This window comes from Liolophura sinensis, chromosome 1, assembly GCF_032854445.1.
Source record: "Liolophura sinensis isolate JHLJ2023 chromosome 1, CUHK_Ljap_v2, whole genome shotgun sequence".
NCBI lineage: Eukaryota > Metazoa > Mollusca > Polyplacophora > Chitonida > Chitonidae > Liolophura > Liolophura sinensis.
The window spans coordinates 95,482,652-95,496,113 of NC_088295.1; the positions used below are offsets into that span (position 1 = coordinate 95,482,652).

Genomic DNA, 13,462 nt, shown 5'->3' on the forward strand with positions numbered 1-13,462 from the left:
TTTGCTAGTACAGGGTTGACCGTTCTAATCGAAACCTACAGATGACACCATGTACTTGGCCTGCTACTACAGGTTTGATGGTGCTAATCGAGACCTACTGGTGACGCCATGTTCTTTGCCTGCCTCCAACTGTACAAGACTTCGGCGATCTTTGTTGGCAGATTTTTTTCTGAATGTAAATGTAAACTAGCCTAGAATAGAACTGTTATAAGCTGTTAACTGTCCTTAGATGCGAACTGCCACACGACAGACGTGCGTACTCAATAGCTACTCGAGAGGAAGTATACACAAATACAAATAGAACACTTACGTTCTTTTTATCCACAACAGCTGATCGATATAACGATCAGGCCTAAACAAAAGCTCATACAGGTGCAGAAAGATTTACATTTCCCGCGAATGTTTTTGTACCGTGATATAATAACAAGACAAAAACCACGCGTGTGTTAACCGCATGTAATATTTGTTTAGCTGTTATTCCCCCAACCCCCTTTAATATCTATTTACATATTTGTGAGGATTACCATGTACTCTATTGTGAAGGATATCATATCCCACACCTGAAGGCCGTTCTTCTCTGCCAGTGAGATTTGAATTTAGCGAAACACAAACAATAAAGAAACTAAACTAACGTTAGGGAAATGTGTGGGAGTAATCATATTAGATGCAATAACAGAAAGGTAAAGTAACAGATTATCAAAGAGCACCGCGAAACAACTCCATTTGTCTTAATGGGCTTTTTACAAAATGTATGAAAAATTAAAAACCAGATCGACACAATTATAAACATATTATAGTTTGTACACAAGTTCAAAATAAACTAAATCTTGCTGAGAAGTCTGTTTACACAGTGACGTTTTTAGTCCTCGTGGACTGATTTGTAGTGAGACTTCTTGCGCATGTCTGTGAATGATAACAACACTGTTTCCGTTTATCGTCCCACACGAGACTTGACGGACACGGCCGATTTGCAAACAGAATACCGTTGGAACAAGTCACGTAAAGTTTACAGCTTTTACAGGAATGGTAAAAGCCGTCCGGAATTCCGTCACACCTCTTGATACAGCCACTCTGTGTTACGATATCTGTAAACAGGAACAGACAACTGCTAAATTTCCCCAAACATTCCCTCCTGAATGTGAATTATCAATCCTGAAGTCTTTGTATCATTTATTCTACCTATAAACCTGCCTGCTGTTGATTCAGAGAAATATTTATGGATATGGTGTTAAACACCAGTCGAATAAATAAGCAAATAAAATAAACCCATTATACCCATTTTCGTTTTCATTTAGAAAACGTTTCTAGGCTCATGTAGATCACGGTTGGGAAGACTGTCTTGGAGCAGGATCTCCGGTGAATCAGAAGTAACAGATGGGACGACTGTTAAATATTGAACAACAGTAACATGTGGATTATTTTGTTCACATATTTGCAGTTATCAGTTACCCATGCGTGATTACATCATACAGCTCTTCCAAACCGAATCAAAGATAAGCTTGCTTACACCTTGCCAGTGCATCGAACTTTGACTTACGCATGTTCATGTACGTGCCTGAATCCTTCATGTACCCAAGCATTTATGTGTTAAGTTTGTCCAGTAAAAATAAATATAAAGGATTTGAATACCGTATAATTAACCGATTTCCACTAAACTTGCCGCCGTCGTATAAGCGAAATATTCTTGAGCACGGCGTAAAACTCTCATCACACACCTACTTTTCCATTCATCTGTCGAGCCAAATACTGACTTTTTAACGCGATGACAAAACCTTACTGTTGGAATAATTTATTTATTTATTTGATTGGTATTTTACGCCGTACTCAAGAATATGACTTGGAATGATTTGCTCTGTAACACATTCCCTCTATAAATAAGTGACAAACATTTCCTGTAAAACTGATATCTCCGGCCAAACATTTGCGGTACAGCTGAGTGCCAATCATTCACTGTGTAACTGTGTGAACATTTGTGGTATAGCTGAGTGCCAGTCATTTACTGTGTAACTGTATAAACATTTGCGGTATAGCTGAGTGCCTATTAGTTAACGTATAACTGAATACATATTTAAGATCCAGTTGAGTGCAAATCACTTAGTGTATAAACATATAGGGTATAGCTAAGTGCCAATCACTTACTGTAATACCGAGTACACATTTATGGCACAGCGGAGTGCAAATCATTTAGAGTATAACCGAGTACACATTTATGGCATAGTTGAGTGCCAATCACTTACTGTATGTGTACACATTTACTGTATAACTGAGTTCATGCATGTATTTATGGTATAACTGAGTGCCAAACACTTACTTGGCGTAGATCTAACCACAGGATACAGCGCTGGCCAGGCAGAGGAAGACATATGTTTGTTCTCAGTCGTCACGTGTTCTGACGTCACCATGTTGTCATTCGTTACCTCTGCGGGCGACACCATGACATCGGCGTTTCCGTCTGGTGGTGTTACGTCCGTATATCCCTTTGTCGAGCTCAGCACAGTAACATTGCTTATGTTAGTGGTGAGATCACTGGCCGGTGTTTCTGACTTGATTTCCGATGGAGTTCCACTGGTTTGTGCGTCAACAATCATCCCTGTGCTGTTCACAAAGTTAGTTGTTTCATTTTCAGAAGGCAGAGTAGAGTCTGCAGTAGTGGCAAATGACGCCGTTGTAGAGGATAATGCTGGTGGGAAATCTGCTTGTGACATTAAGCCATCTGTAACATTTTCTGTCACAGTCCCGAAAACTTCTGTTGATATGGAAGCTGACATGGAACCTAAGGTCGACATGGAATCTGCTGTCGACATAGAATCCACTTCCAGCATGGAATCTGCTGTAGACATAGAATCTACTGCCAGCATGGAATCTGCTGTTATCATGGAATCTACAGCTAGCATGGAATCTGCTGTTGACATGGAATCTGCTGTTGTCATGGAATCTACTACTAGCATGGAATCTGCTGTTGTCATGGAATCTACTAATAACATAGAATCTGCTGTTGACATGGAATCCGCTGTTGACATGGGTTCTGCTTTTGACCCTGGATATTTTGGTGACACAGAACTGGATTTATACCTTAATCCAGATGTGGATGCAGTATTTGATGTGAATCTATCTGTACTATCTGCAGACGGTGAAGCCTTTGTCGATGTAACAGACGTAGCAATAGTGAATGATGGAACGATGAAAGAAGAATGATGGGATGTAGTGAACTTTTCCTGCTTGGAGAGTATCGTCATCTCTGAGGAAAATAAAAACAATACGACATGTTAAATATGCGTTTAATTGCTTCTTCAGCAAAATCGCTTAAGCTTCTGGCGACCCTTTGGATAGCGCTGTCGTTGTATATAAGATGCTGCATGAGATTCTAAATCTGATCAGACCTAGGTTACATTTATTTAGTCACCTTTAGTCACACAAAAATGGTGCCTCAACCCACCCGTATGGAGAGAGCATCCGTGGATGTCCATGGAGAGTCGAGCAGGCAGGGGATGAGATAATGGGTATATACGGATGTATCTGGCGATGACAGGACAGTCTAGGTCGTATCTTGTCGAGGATAGTGGACTGATATCACCCTCGAACATCTGAAATACACGGAAAACAACAACTGGTGATCTAAATACATATATGAAATACACGGAATACAACATCTCGTACAGTACATGTATGGAATACAGAGAATACAGCATCTGGTGATTAAAGTACATGTATGGAATACAGGGAATACAACATCTGGTAAAGTACATGTATGGAATACAGGGAATACACCATCTTGTGATTAAAGTACATGTATGGGAATACAGGGAATACAGCATTTGGTGATTAAAGTACATGTATGGAATACAGGGAATATAGCATCTGATGAGTAAAGTACATGTATGGAATACAGGGAATATAGCATCTGATGAGTAAAGTACATGTATGGAATACAGGGAATACAGGTGATTAAAGTACATGTATGGAATACAGGGAATACAACATCTGGTGAGTAAAGTACATGTATGGAATACAGGGAATACAACATCTGGTGAGTAAAGTACATGTACGGAATACAGGGAATACAGCATCTGGTGATTAAAGTACATATATGGAATACAGGGAATACAGCATCTGGTGAGTAAAGTACATGTATGGAATACAGGAAATACAGCATCTCGTGAGTAAAGTACATTTATGGGAATACAAGGAATACAGCATCTGATGAATAAAGTGCATGTATGGAATACAGTGAATACAGCATCTGGTGAGTAAAGTACATGTATTCAATACAGGGAATACAGCATCTGGTGAGTAAAGTACATGTGTGGAATACAAGGAATACAGCATCTGGTGAGTAAAGTACATGTATGGAATACAGGGAATACAACATCTGGTAAAGTACATGTGTGGAATACAGGGAATACAGCATCTGGTGAGTAAAGTACATATATGGAATAGAGGGAATACAGCATCTGGTGAGTAAAGTACATGTATGGGAATACAGGGAATACAACATGGGAATACAGCATCTGGTGATTAAAGTACATGTATGGAATACAGGGAATACAGCATCTGGTGATTAAAGTACATGTATGGAATACAGGGAATACAACATCTGATGATTAAAGTGCATACAACATCAAATACTTGATAGCATGAAACCGAAGGAATACATTTAGAGATCGTAGTATGATACCAAATACAACATATAGTAATTAAAACATAAAACCCGCGAAATACAACATCAAGTAATATAATTATGGCAGTTGCTACTTTCTGTATATTCTGTATACAGAAAAAGAATATTTAATCACATTTAAATCAAATATTGCAATAATCAATTCCAACCTCAACCGTGCCCTCAAACCTAACATAGGCCTACAGGTCATACATGCACAACTTGTCTCCGAACTGAAGAGTGAAGCAGCACTGATTGCCACACAAATATTTTAGGTTTTTGATACACTATGTATTCTTGACTGCTAGTTTGCACCAAGTTGAATATATCTATGTATTCCTGACTGCTAGTTTACATCAGGTTGAATATATCTATGTATTTCTGACTGCTAGTTTGCACCAAGTTGAATATATCTATGAATTCTTGACTGCTAGTTTGCACCAAGTTGAATATATCTATGTATTCTTGACTGCTAGTTTGCACCAAGTTGAATATATCTATGTATTCCTGACTGCTAGTTTACACCAAGTTGAATATATCTATGTATTCCTGACTGCTAATTTGCACCAAGTTGAATATATCTATGTATTCTTGACTGCTAGTTTGCACCAAGTTGAATATATCTATGTATTCTTGACTGCTAGTTTGCACCAAGTTGAATATATCTATGTATTCCTGACTGCTAGTTTACACCAAGTTGAATATATCTATGTATTCCTGACTGCTAATTTGCACCAAGTTGAATATATCTATGTATTCTTGACTGCTAGTTTGCACCAAGTTGAATATATCTATGTATTCTTGACTGCTAGTTTGCACCAAGTTGAATATATCTATATATTCCTGACTGCTAGTTTGCACCAAGTTGAATATATCTATGTATTCCTGACTGCTAGTTTGCACCAAGTTGAAATATATCAGAATTTTGTCTGTTTGGATAGAACTGAAAACTTTAAGCCCAGTGTTACTTCCCGCCCCCACCCTCGTATAATCGATACGGGATTCTTTCGGCCTAACTTACAGCAGTGTCTTCCATCCTAACTTACAGCAGTGTCTTCCAGCCTGACTTACAGCAGTGTCTTCTATCCCAACTTACAGCAGTGTCTTCCAGCCTGACTTACAGCAGTGTCTTCCATCCTAACTTACAGCAGTGTTATCCAGTCTAAGTTACAGCAGTGTCTTCCAGCCTAACTTACAACAGTGTTTTCCAGTTTAACTTACAGCAGTGTCTCCATCCTAACTTACAGCAGTGTCTTCCAGCCTGACTTACAGCAGTTTCTTCCAGCCTAACTTACAGCAGTGTTTTCCATCCTAACTTACAGCAGTGTCTTCCAGCCTGACTTACAGCAGTGTTTTCCAGTTTAACTTACAGCAGTGTCTTCCAGCCTGATTTACATCAGTGTCTTCCAGCCTAACTTACAGCAGTGTCTTCCAGCCTACCTTACAGCAGTGTCTTCCAGCCTGACTTACAGCAGTGTCTTCCATCCCAACTTACTGCAGTGTCTTCCAGCCTAACTTACAGCAGTGTCTTCCAGCCTGACTTACAGCAGTGTCTTCCAGCCTGACTTACAGCAGTGTTTTCCAGTTTAACTTACAGCAGTGTCTTCCAGACTAACTTACAGCAGTGTTTTCCATCCTAACTTACAGCAGTGTTTTCCAGCCTGACTTACAGCAGTGTTTTCCAGCCTGACTTACAGCAGTGTTTTCCAACCTGACTTACAGCAGTGTCTTCTATCCTAACTTACAGCAGTGTTTTCCAACCTGACTTACAGCAGTGTCTTCCATCCTGACTTACAGCAGTGTCTTCCAGCCTGACTTACAGCAGTGTTTTCCAGCCTGACTTACAGCAGTGTTTTCCAGTTTAACTTACAGCAGTGCCTTCCAGACTAACTTACAGCAGTGTTTTCCATCCTAACTTACAGCAGTGTTTTCCAACCTGATTTACAGCAGTGTCTTCCAGCCTGACTTACAGCAGTGTCTTCCAGCCTGACTTACAGCAGTGTTTTCCAGTTTAACTTACAGCAGTGTCTTCCATCCTAACTTACAGCAGTGTCTTCCAGCCTGACTTACAGCAGTGTCTTCCAGTTTAACTTACAGCAGTGTCTTCCATCCTAACTTACAGCAGTGTCTTCCAGTTTAACTTACAGCAGTGTCTTCCAGCCTGACTTACAGCAGTGTTTTCCAGTTTAACTTACAGCAGTGTCTTCCAGACTAACTTACAGCAGTGTCTTCCAGCCTGACTTACAGCAGTGTCTTCCATCCTAACTTACAGCAGTGTTTTCCATCCTAACTTACAGCAGTGTTTCCAGCCTGACTTACAGCAGTGTCTTCCAGCCTGACTTACAGCAGTGTCTTCCATCCTAACTTACAGCAGTGTTTTCCATCCTAACTTACAGCAGTGTCTTCCAGCCTGACTTACAGCAGTGTTTTCCAGTTTAACTTACAGCAGTGTCTTCCAGCCTGATTTACATCAGTGTCTTCCAGCCTAACTTACAGCAGTGTCTTCCAGCCTAACTTACAGCAGTGTTTTCCATCCTAACTTACAGCAGTGTTTTCCAACCTGACTTACAGCAGTGTCTTCCAGCCTGACTTACAGCAGTGTTTTCCAGTTTAACTTACAGCAGTGTCTTCCATCCTAACTTACAGCAGTGTCTTCCAGCCTGACTTACAGCAGTGTCTTCCAGCCTGACTTACAGCAGTGTTTTCCATCCTAACTTACAGCAGTGTCTTCCAGCCTGACTTACAGCAGTGTTTTCCAGTTTAACTTACAGCAGTGTCTTCCAGCCTGATTTACATCAGTGTCTTCCAGCCTAACTTACAGCAGTGTCTTCCAGCCTGACTTACAGCAGTGTCTTCCATCCTAACTTACAGCAGTGTTTTCCAGCCTGACTTACAGCAGCGTCTTCTATCCTAACTTAGAGCAGTGTTTTCCAGTTTAACTTACAGCAGTGTCTTCCATCCTGACTTACAGCAGTGTCTTTCAGCCTAACTTACAGCAGTGTCTTCCAACCTAACTTACATCAGTGTTTTCCAGGTTAAATTACAGTAGTGTCTTCCAGCCTGATTTACATTAGTGTCTTCCATCCTGACTCACAGCAGTGTCTTCCATCCTAACTTACAGCAGTGTTATCCAGCCTGATTTACATCAGTGTCTTCCAGCCTGATTTACATCAGTGTCTTCCAGCCTGATTTACATCAGTGTCTTCCAGTTTAACTTACAGCAGTGTCTTCTATCCTGATTTACAGCAGTGTCTTCCACTCCAACTTACAACAGTTTCCCCCATTCATAACTTTCAGCTTACAGCGGTCAAACTTGGAGCAGTTTCTCACACTCATACCTTACAGCTGGCCTCCACCATCTAACTTACATCGGTACCTTCCACCCAAACTCACAGCGAGTTTCTCCCACTCTTAACTTACAGTCGGACTTCAATCCCAACTTGTAGCAGTGTTTTCCAGCCTGTCTTATAGTAACTTTGTAATACCTTATCAACCTAAGCGGTGGCTCTACTGTGGCTTTCAAAAACCTTTCTACTTAACATGCAGCGGTGCCTCCCATTCTAACTTACAGCGGACCTTCCGGTCTAACATACAACACACTTTCTCCCACTTCTCGGACCTTCCACTTTGACTTACAGCGGGTCTTCCACGCTAGCTTACATCGGGCCTTCCACTCTAGCTTACATAGGTCCTCCTCCCACTCTAACTTAAACAGGCCTTCCGCTCTGTAGTACAACAGGCTTTCTCCCACTCTAACTCTAGTCGGATTTGACTTGTAACAGTGCGTGCCTTCCATCCTAACTGATAGCGGTGCCCTCTACCGTAGCTAGCAAATGCTTCCAGTCTAACTTATGGCGGTACCCTCTACCGTAACATCCAAATACCTGCCAGTCTGCCTATTAGCGGTCCCCTCTAACGTAATTTCCAAATACCTTTCAGTCTAACTTACAGCAGAGCTTTCTTTGCCGGGAAAATTAAAGAAATGCCAATGCCTGTTGTCCAGGCTATAGTGCAGACGATACTTCGGCAGGTGACGTCCACCTCCAGTTCGTTCACATCCTCTGTTGATAATCGCCCGGATGAGACTTGGGTGCTTTAAGTCGGCCTGAAAATTAAAAGGTTCCGTGCAGATCAACAATATGCATACGCACTATACCAGTATATAGTTTCATCATTCATAAGATATTTGAGGCCGTCAGTTGCCAACTAATTTAATAGCTTCTGTTACAACGTCATAACCTTTGGACGAGCGCGTCCTCGTCGGCTTCAACTCCGGCTTTAACTCGCATAATATGTCAGGAATCTGGCCGGAGGAGATCATGTTCCCCGTAGTTATGCCCCGTGTCCTTCTCGCTAAATACCAATTCTCATACATGCATGTATTGCTTGTATCCTTGGGTGTTGCAGAGATATATATTTATCCGTACGTACTGGTTTTCACCCATGTATAACGAGAGGGTTTATATTTATGTACTGGTGTTCACACTAGTGCGCTGAGGAGGTTTATATTTACCTGTATGTACTGGTGTTCACACTAGTGCGCTGAGGAGGTTTATATTTACCTATATGTACTGGTGTTCACACTAGTGTGCTGAGGAGGTTTATATTTACCTATATGTACTGGTGTTCACACTAGTGTGCTGAGGAGGTTTATATTTACCTGTATGTACTGGTGTTCACACTAGTGTGCTGAGGAGGTTTATATTTACCTATATCTACTGGTGATCACACTTAAATTGTGCGCTGAGGAGGTTTATATTTACCTATATGTACTGGTGTTCACACTAGTGTGCTGAGGAGGTTTATATTTACCTATATGTACTGGTGTTCACACTAGTGCGCTGAGGAGGTTTATATTTACCTATATGTACTGGTGTTTACTCTGGTGTGGTGAGAGGGTTTATATTTACCTATATCTACTGGTGATCACACTTAAATTGTGCGCTGAGGAGGTTTATATTTACCTATATGTACTGGTGTTCACACTAGTGTGCTGAGGAGGTTTATATTTACCTATATGTACTGGTGTTCACACTAGTGTGCTGAGGAGGTTTATATTTACCTATATGTACTGGTGTTCACACTAGTGTGCTGAGGAGGTTTATATTTACCTATATGTACTGGTGTTCACACTAGTGTGCTGAGGAGGTTTATATTTACCTATATGTACTGGTGTTCACACTAGTGCGCTGAGGAGGTTTATATTTACCTATATGTACTGGTGTTCACACTAGTGCGATGAGGAGGTTTATATTTACCTGTATGTACTGGTGTTCACACTAGTGTGCTGAGGAGGTTTATATTTACCTGTATGTACTGGTGTTCACACTAGTGTGCTGAGGAGGTTTATATTTACCTGTATGTACTGGTGTTCACACTAGTGCGCTGAGGAGGTTTATATTTACCTATATGTACTGGTGTTCACACTAGTGCGCCGAGGAGGTTTATATTTACCTGTATGTACTGGTGTTCACACTAGTGTGCTGAGGAGGTTTATATTTACCTGTATGTACTGGTGTTCACACTAGTGTGCTGAGGAGGTTTATATTTACCTATATGTACTGGTGTTCACACTAGTGTGCTGAGGAGGTTTATATTTACCTGTATGTACTGGTGTTCACACTAGTGTGCTGAGGAGGTTTATATTTACCTGTATGTACTGGTGTTTACTCTGGTTTGGTGAGAGGGTTTATATTTACCTGTATGTACTGGTGTTCACACTAGTGTGCTGAGGAGGTTTATATTCACCTGTATGTACTGGTGTTCACACTAGTGTGCTGAGGAGGTTTATATTTACCTGTATGTACTGGTGTTTACTCTGGTTTGGTGAGAGGGTTTATATTTATCTGTATGTACTGGTGTTCACACTAGTGTGCTGAGGAGGTTTATATTTACCTGTATGTACTGGTGTTTACTCTGGTGTGGTGAGGAGGTTTATATTTACCTGTATGTACTGGTGTTTACTCTGGTTTGGTGAGAGGGTTTATATTTACCTATATGTACTGGTGTTCACACTAGTGTGCTGAGGAGGTTTATATTTACCTGTATGTACTGGTGTTTACTCTGGTGTGGTGAGAGGGTTTATATTTACCTATATGTACTGGTGTTCACACTAGTGTGCTGAGGAGGTTTATATTTACCTGTATGTACTGGTGTTTACTCTGGTGTGGTGAGAGGGTTTATATTTACCTATATGTACTGGTGTTTACTCTGGTGTGGTGAGAGGGTTTATATTTACCTGTATGTACTGGTGTTCACGATAGTGTGCTGAGGAGGTTTATATTTACCTGTATGTACTGGTGTTCACACTAGTGTGCTGAGGAGGTTTATATTTACCTGTATGTACTGGTGTTTACTCTGGTGTGGTGAGAGGGTTTATATTTACCTATATGTACTGGTGTTCACACTAGTGTGCTGAGGAGGTTTATATTTACCTGTATGTACTGGTGTTTACTCTGGTGTGGTGAGAGGGTTTATATTTACCTGTATGTACTGGTGTTCACGATAGTGTGCTGAGGAGGTTTATATTTACCTGTATGTACTGGTGTTTACTCTGGTGTGGTGAGAGGGTTTATATTTACCTGTATGTACTGGTGTTCACACTAGTGTGCTGAGGAGGTTTATATTTACCTGTATGTACTGGTGTTCACACTAGTGTGCTGAGGAGGTTTATATTTACCTGTATGTACTGGTGTTTACTCTGGTGTGGTGAGAGGGTTTATATTTACCTGTATGTACTGGTGTTCACACTAGTGTGCTGAGGAGGTTTATATTTACCTGTATGTACTGGTGTTCACATTAGTGTGCTGAGGAGGTTTATATTTACCTGTATGTACTGGTGTTCACACTAGTGTGCTGAGGAGGTTTATATTTACCTGTATGTACTGGTGTTTACTCTGGTTTGGTGAGAGGGTTTATATTTACCTGTATGTACTGGTGTTTACTCTGGTGTGCTGAGGAGGTTTATATTTACCTGTATGTACTGGTGTTTACTCTGGTGTGGTGAGAGGGTTTATATTTACCTGTATGTACTGGTGTTCACACTAGTGTGCTGAGGAGGTTTATATTTACCTGTATGTACTGGTGTTCACACTAGTGCGCTGAGGAGGTTTATATTTACCTGTATGTACTGGTGTTCACACTAGTGTGCTGAGGAGGTTTATATTTACCTGTATGTACTGGTGTTTACTCTGGTTTGGTGAGAGGGTTTATATTTACCTGTATGTACTGGTGTTTACTCTGGTGTGCTGAGGAGGTTTATATTTACCTGTATGTACTGGTGTTTACTCTGGTGTGGGGAGAGGGTTTATATTTACCTGTATGTACTGGTGTTTACACTAGTGTGCTGAGGAGGTTTATATTTACCTGTATGTACTGGTGTTCACATTAGTGTGCTGAGGAGGTTTATATTTACCTGTATGTACTGGTGTTTACTCTGGTGTGCTGAGGAGGTTTATATTTACCTGTATGTACTGGTGTTCACACTAGTGCGCTGAGGAGGTTTATATTTACCTGTATGCACTGGTCTTCACCCTGGTGTGCTGAGGGAAAGCGTTTTAAACTATTGTTGGATTTGCTCAGTAACGTGATCAGGCGACGTCCTCTCTCACGGAAGTTGATCAATGTATTCAGGTCAGTGGGCCGTGGACTTGTCAGTGTAGTCTTGGAAGAATCATTGTAGGACACCGTGGACAGTTTCTCATCGCAAATACCTGAAAACAAAAAGAGCATTGTTACCTTTTAGTTGACTAGAATATTAATAGGGAAATATTTCCACTTAAAGAAATATAGGCCTAAGGTGTGCAGTCTTTCGTTGATTCCTGTTTTCCCAATGAGGTTGTGCTGTCAAATTGGTAATTAGTCATTAATCACAGGTAAACAATGCTCAGCTTGAGTCCGAATGGCCATTGGGCAGAGAATGGGTAGTCTTGGCGCCTAAAAACGAGCATTTCTTCTAAATGTGGCCACTATGACAACATCGCAGTGAGGTGACGTCTCAGTAATTCAAAGCTAAATGCAAGACATATATTTTACAGCTGATTTACATAACAAGTGAAAGCTATTTGCAAAAGCAACTCACCCGTGGCGGATACACGGACACTTCCAACTGGAAAGGGAAGAACAGAAATACATTACACGAAGATATAACTGCTGAATTCACCAGGCAAACAATGTATTATCACGTGTTTATTTTCATTACAGCTTTTACATTCGTGCAAATCTAGACATACATGTACCAATATTTAACCATCACAAATCTAGGCATCCGCATGTTAATCTTTAACCATCACAAATCTAGGCATCTACATACCATTCGTTAACCATCAGAAATCTAAGCATCCTTATACCATTCGTTACACATCACAAATATAGGCATCCTTATACCATTCGGTAACCTGTACAAGTCTAGGCATCCTTATACCAGTCATTAAACATCACAAATCTAGCCATCCGCATATCATTCGTTAATCATCACAAATATAGGCATCAGCATACCATTCGTTACCCATCACAAATATAGGCATCCGCATACCATTCGTTAACCATCACAAATATAGCCATCCGCATGTCAATCGTTAACCATCACAAATCTAGGGATCCGCATACCATTCGTTACCCATCACAAATATAGCCATCCGCATGTCAATCGTTAACCATCACAAATCTAGGCATTCGCATACCAATCGTTAACCATCACAAATCTAGGGATCCGCATACCATTCGTTAACCATCACAAATCTAGCCATCCTTATACCAGTCGTTAACCATCACAAATCTAGGGATCCGCATACCATTCGTTAACCA

The 13,462-nt window shown here is 40.8% G+C and overlaps 1 protein-coding gene across 1 annotated transcript; it reads right to left on the minus strand.

The window, feature by feature from the left end:
- Positions 1 to 326: 326 nt before the first annotated feature.
- LOC135461633 (serine-rich adhesin for platelets-like) lies at positions 327 to 12,434 on the minus strand. The gene is made up of 5 exons (XM_064738813.1): positions 12,170 to 12,434; positions 8,607 to 8,762; positions 3,437 to 3,584; positions 2,312 to 3,238; positions 327 to 1,085 (listed from the first exon to the last, which is right to left on the minus strand). Exons 1-5 carry the CDS (start codon positions 12,386 to 12,388, stop codon positions 844 to 846), a joined length of 1,692 nt encoding a protein of 563 aa, XP_064594883.1. The 5' UTR covers positions 12,389 to 12,434; the 3' UTR covers positions 327 to 843.
- Positions 12,435 to 13,462: the final 1,028 nt, after the last annotated feature.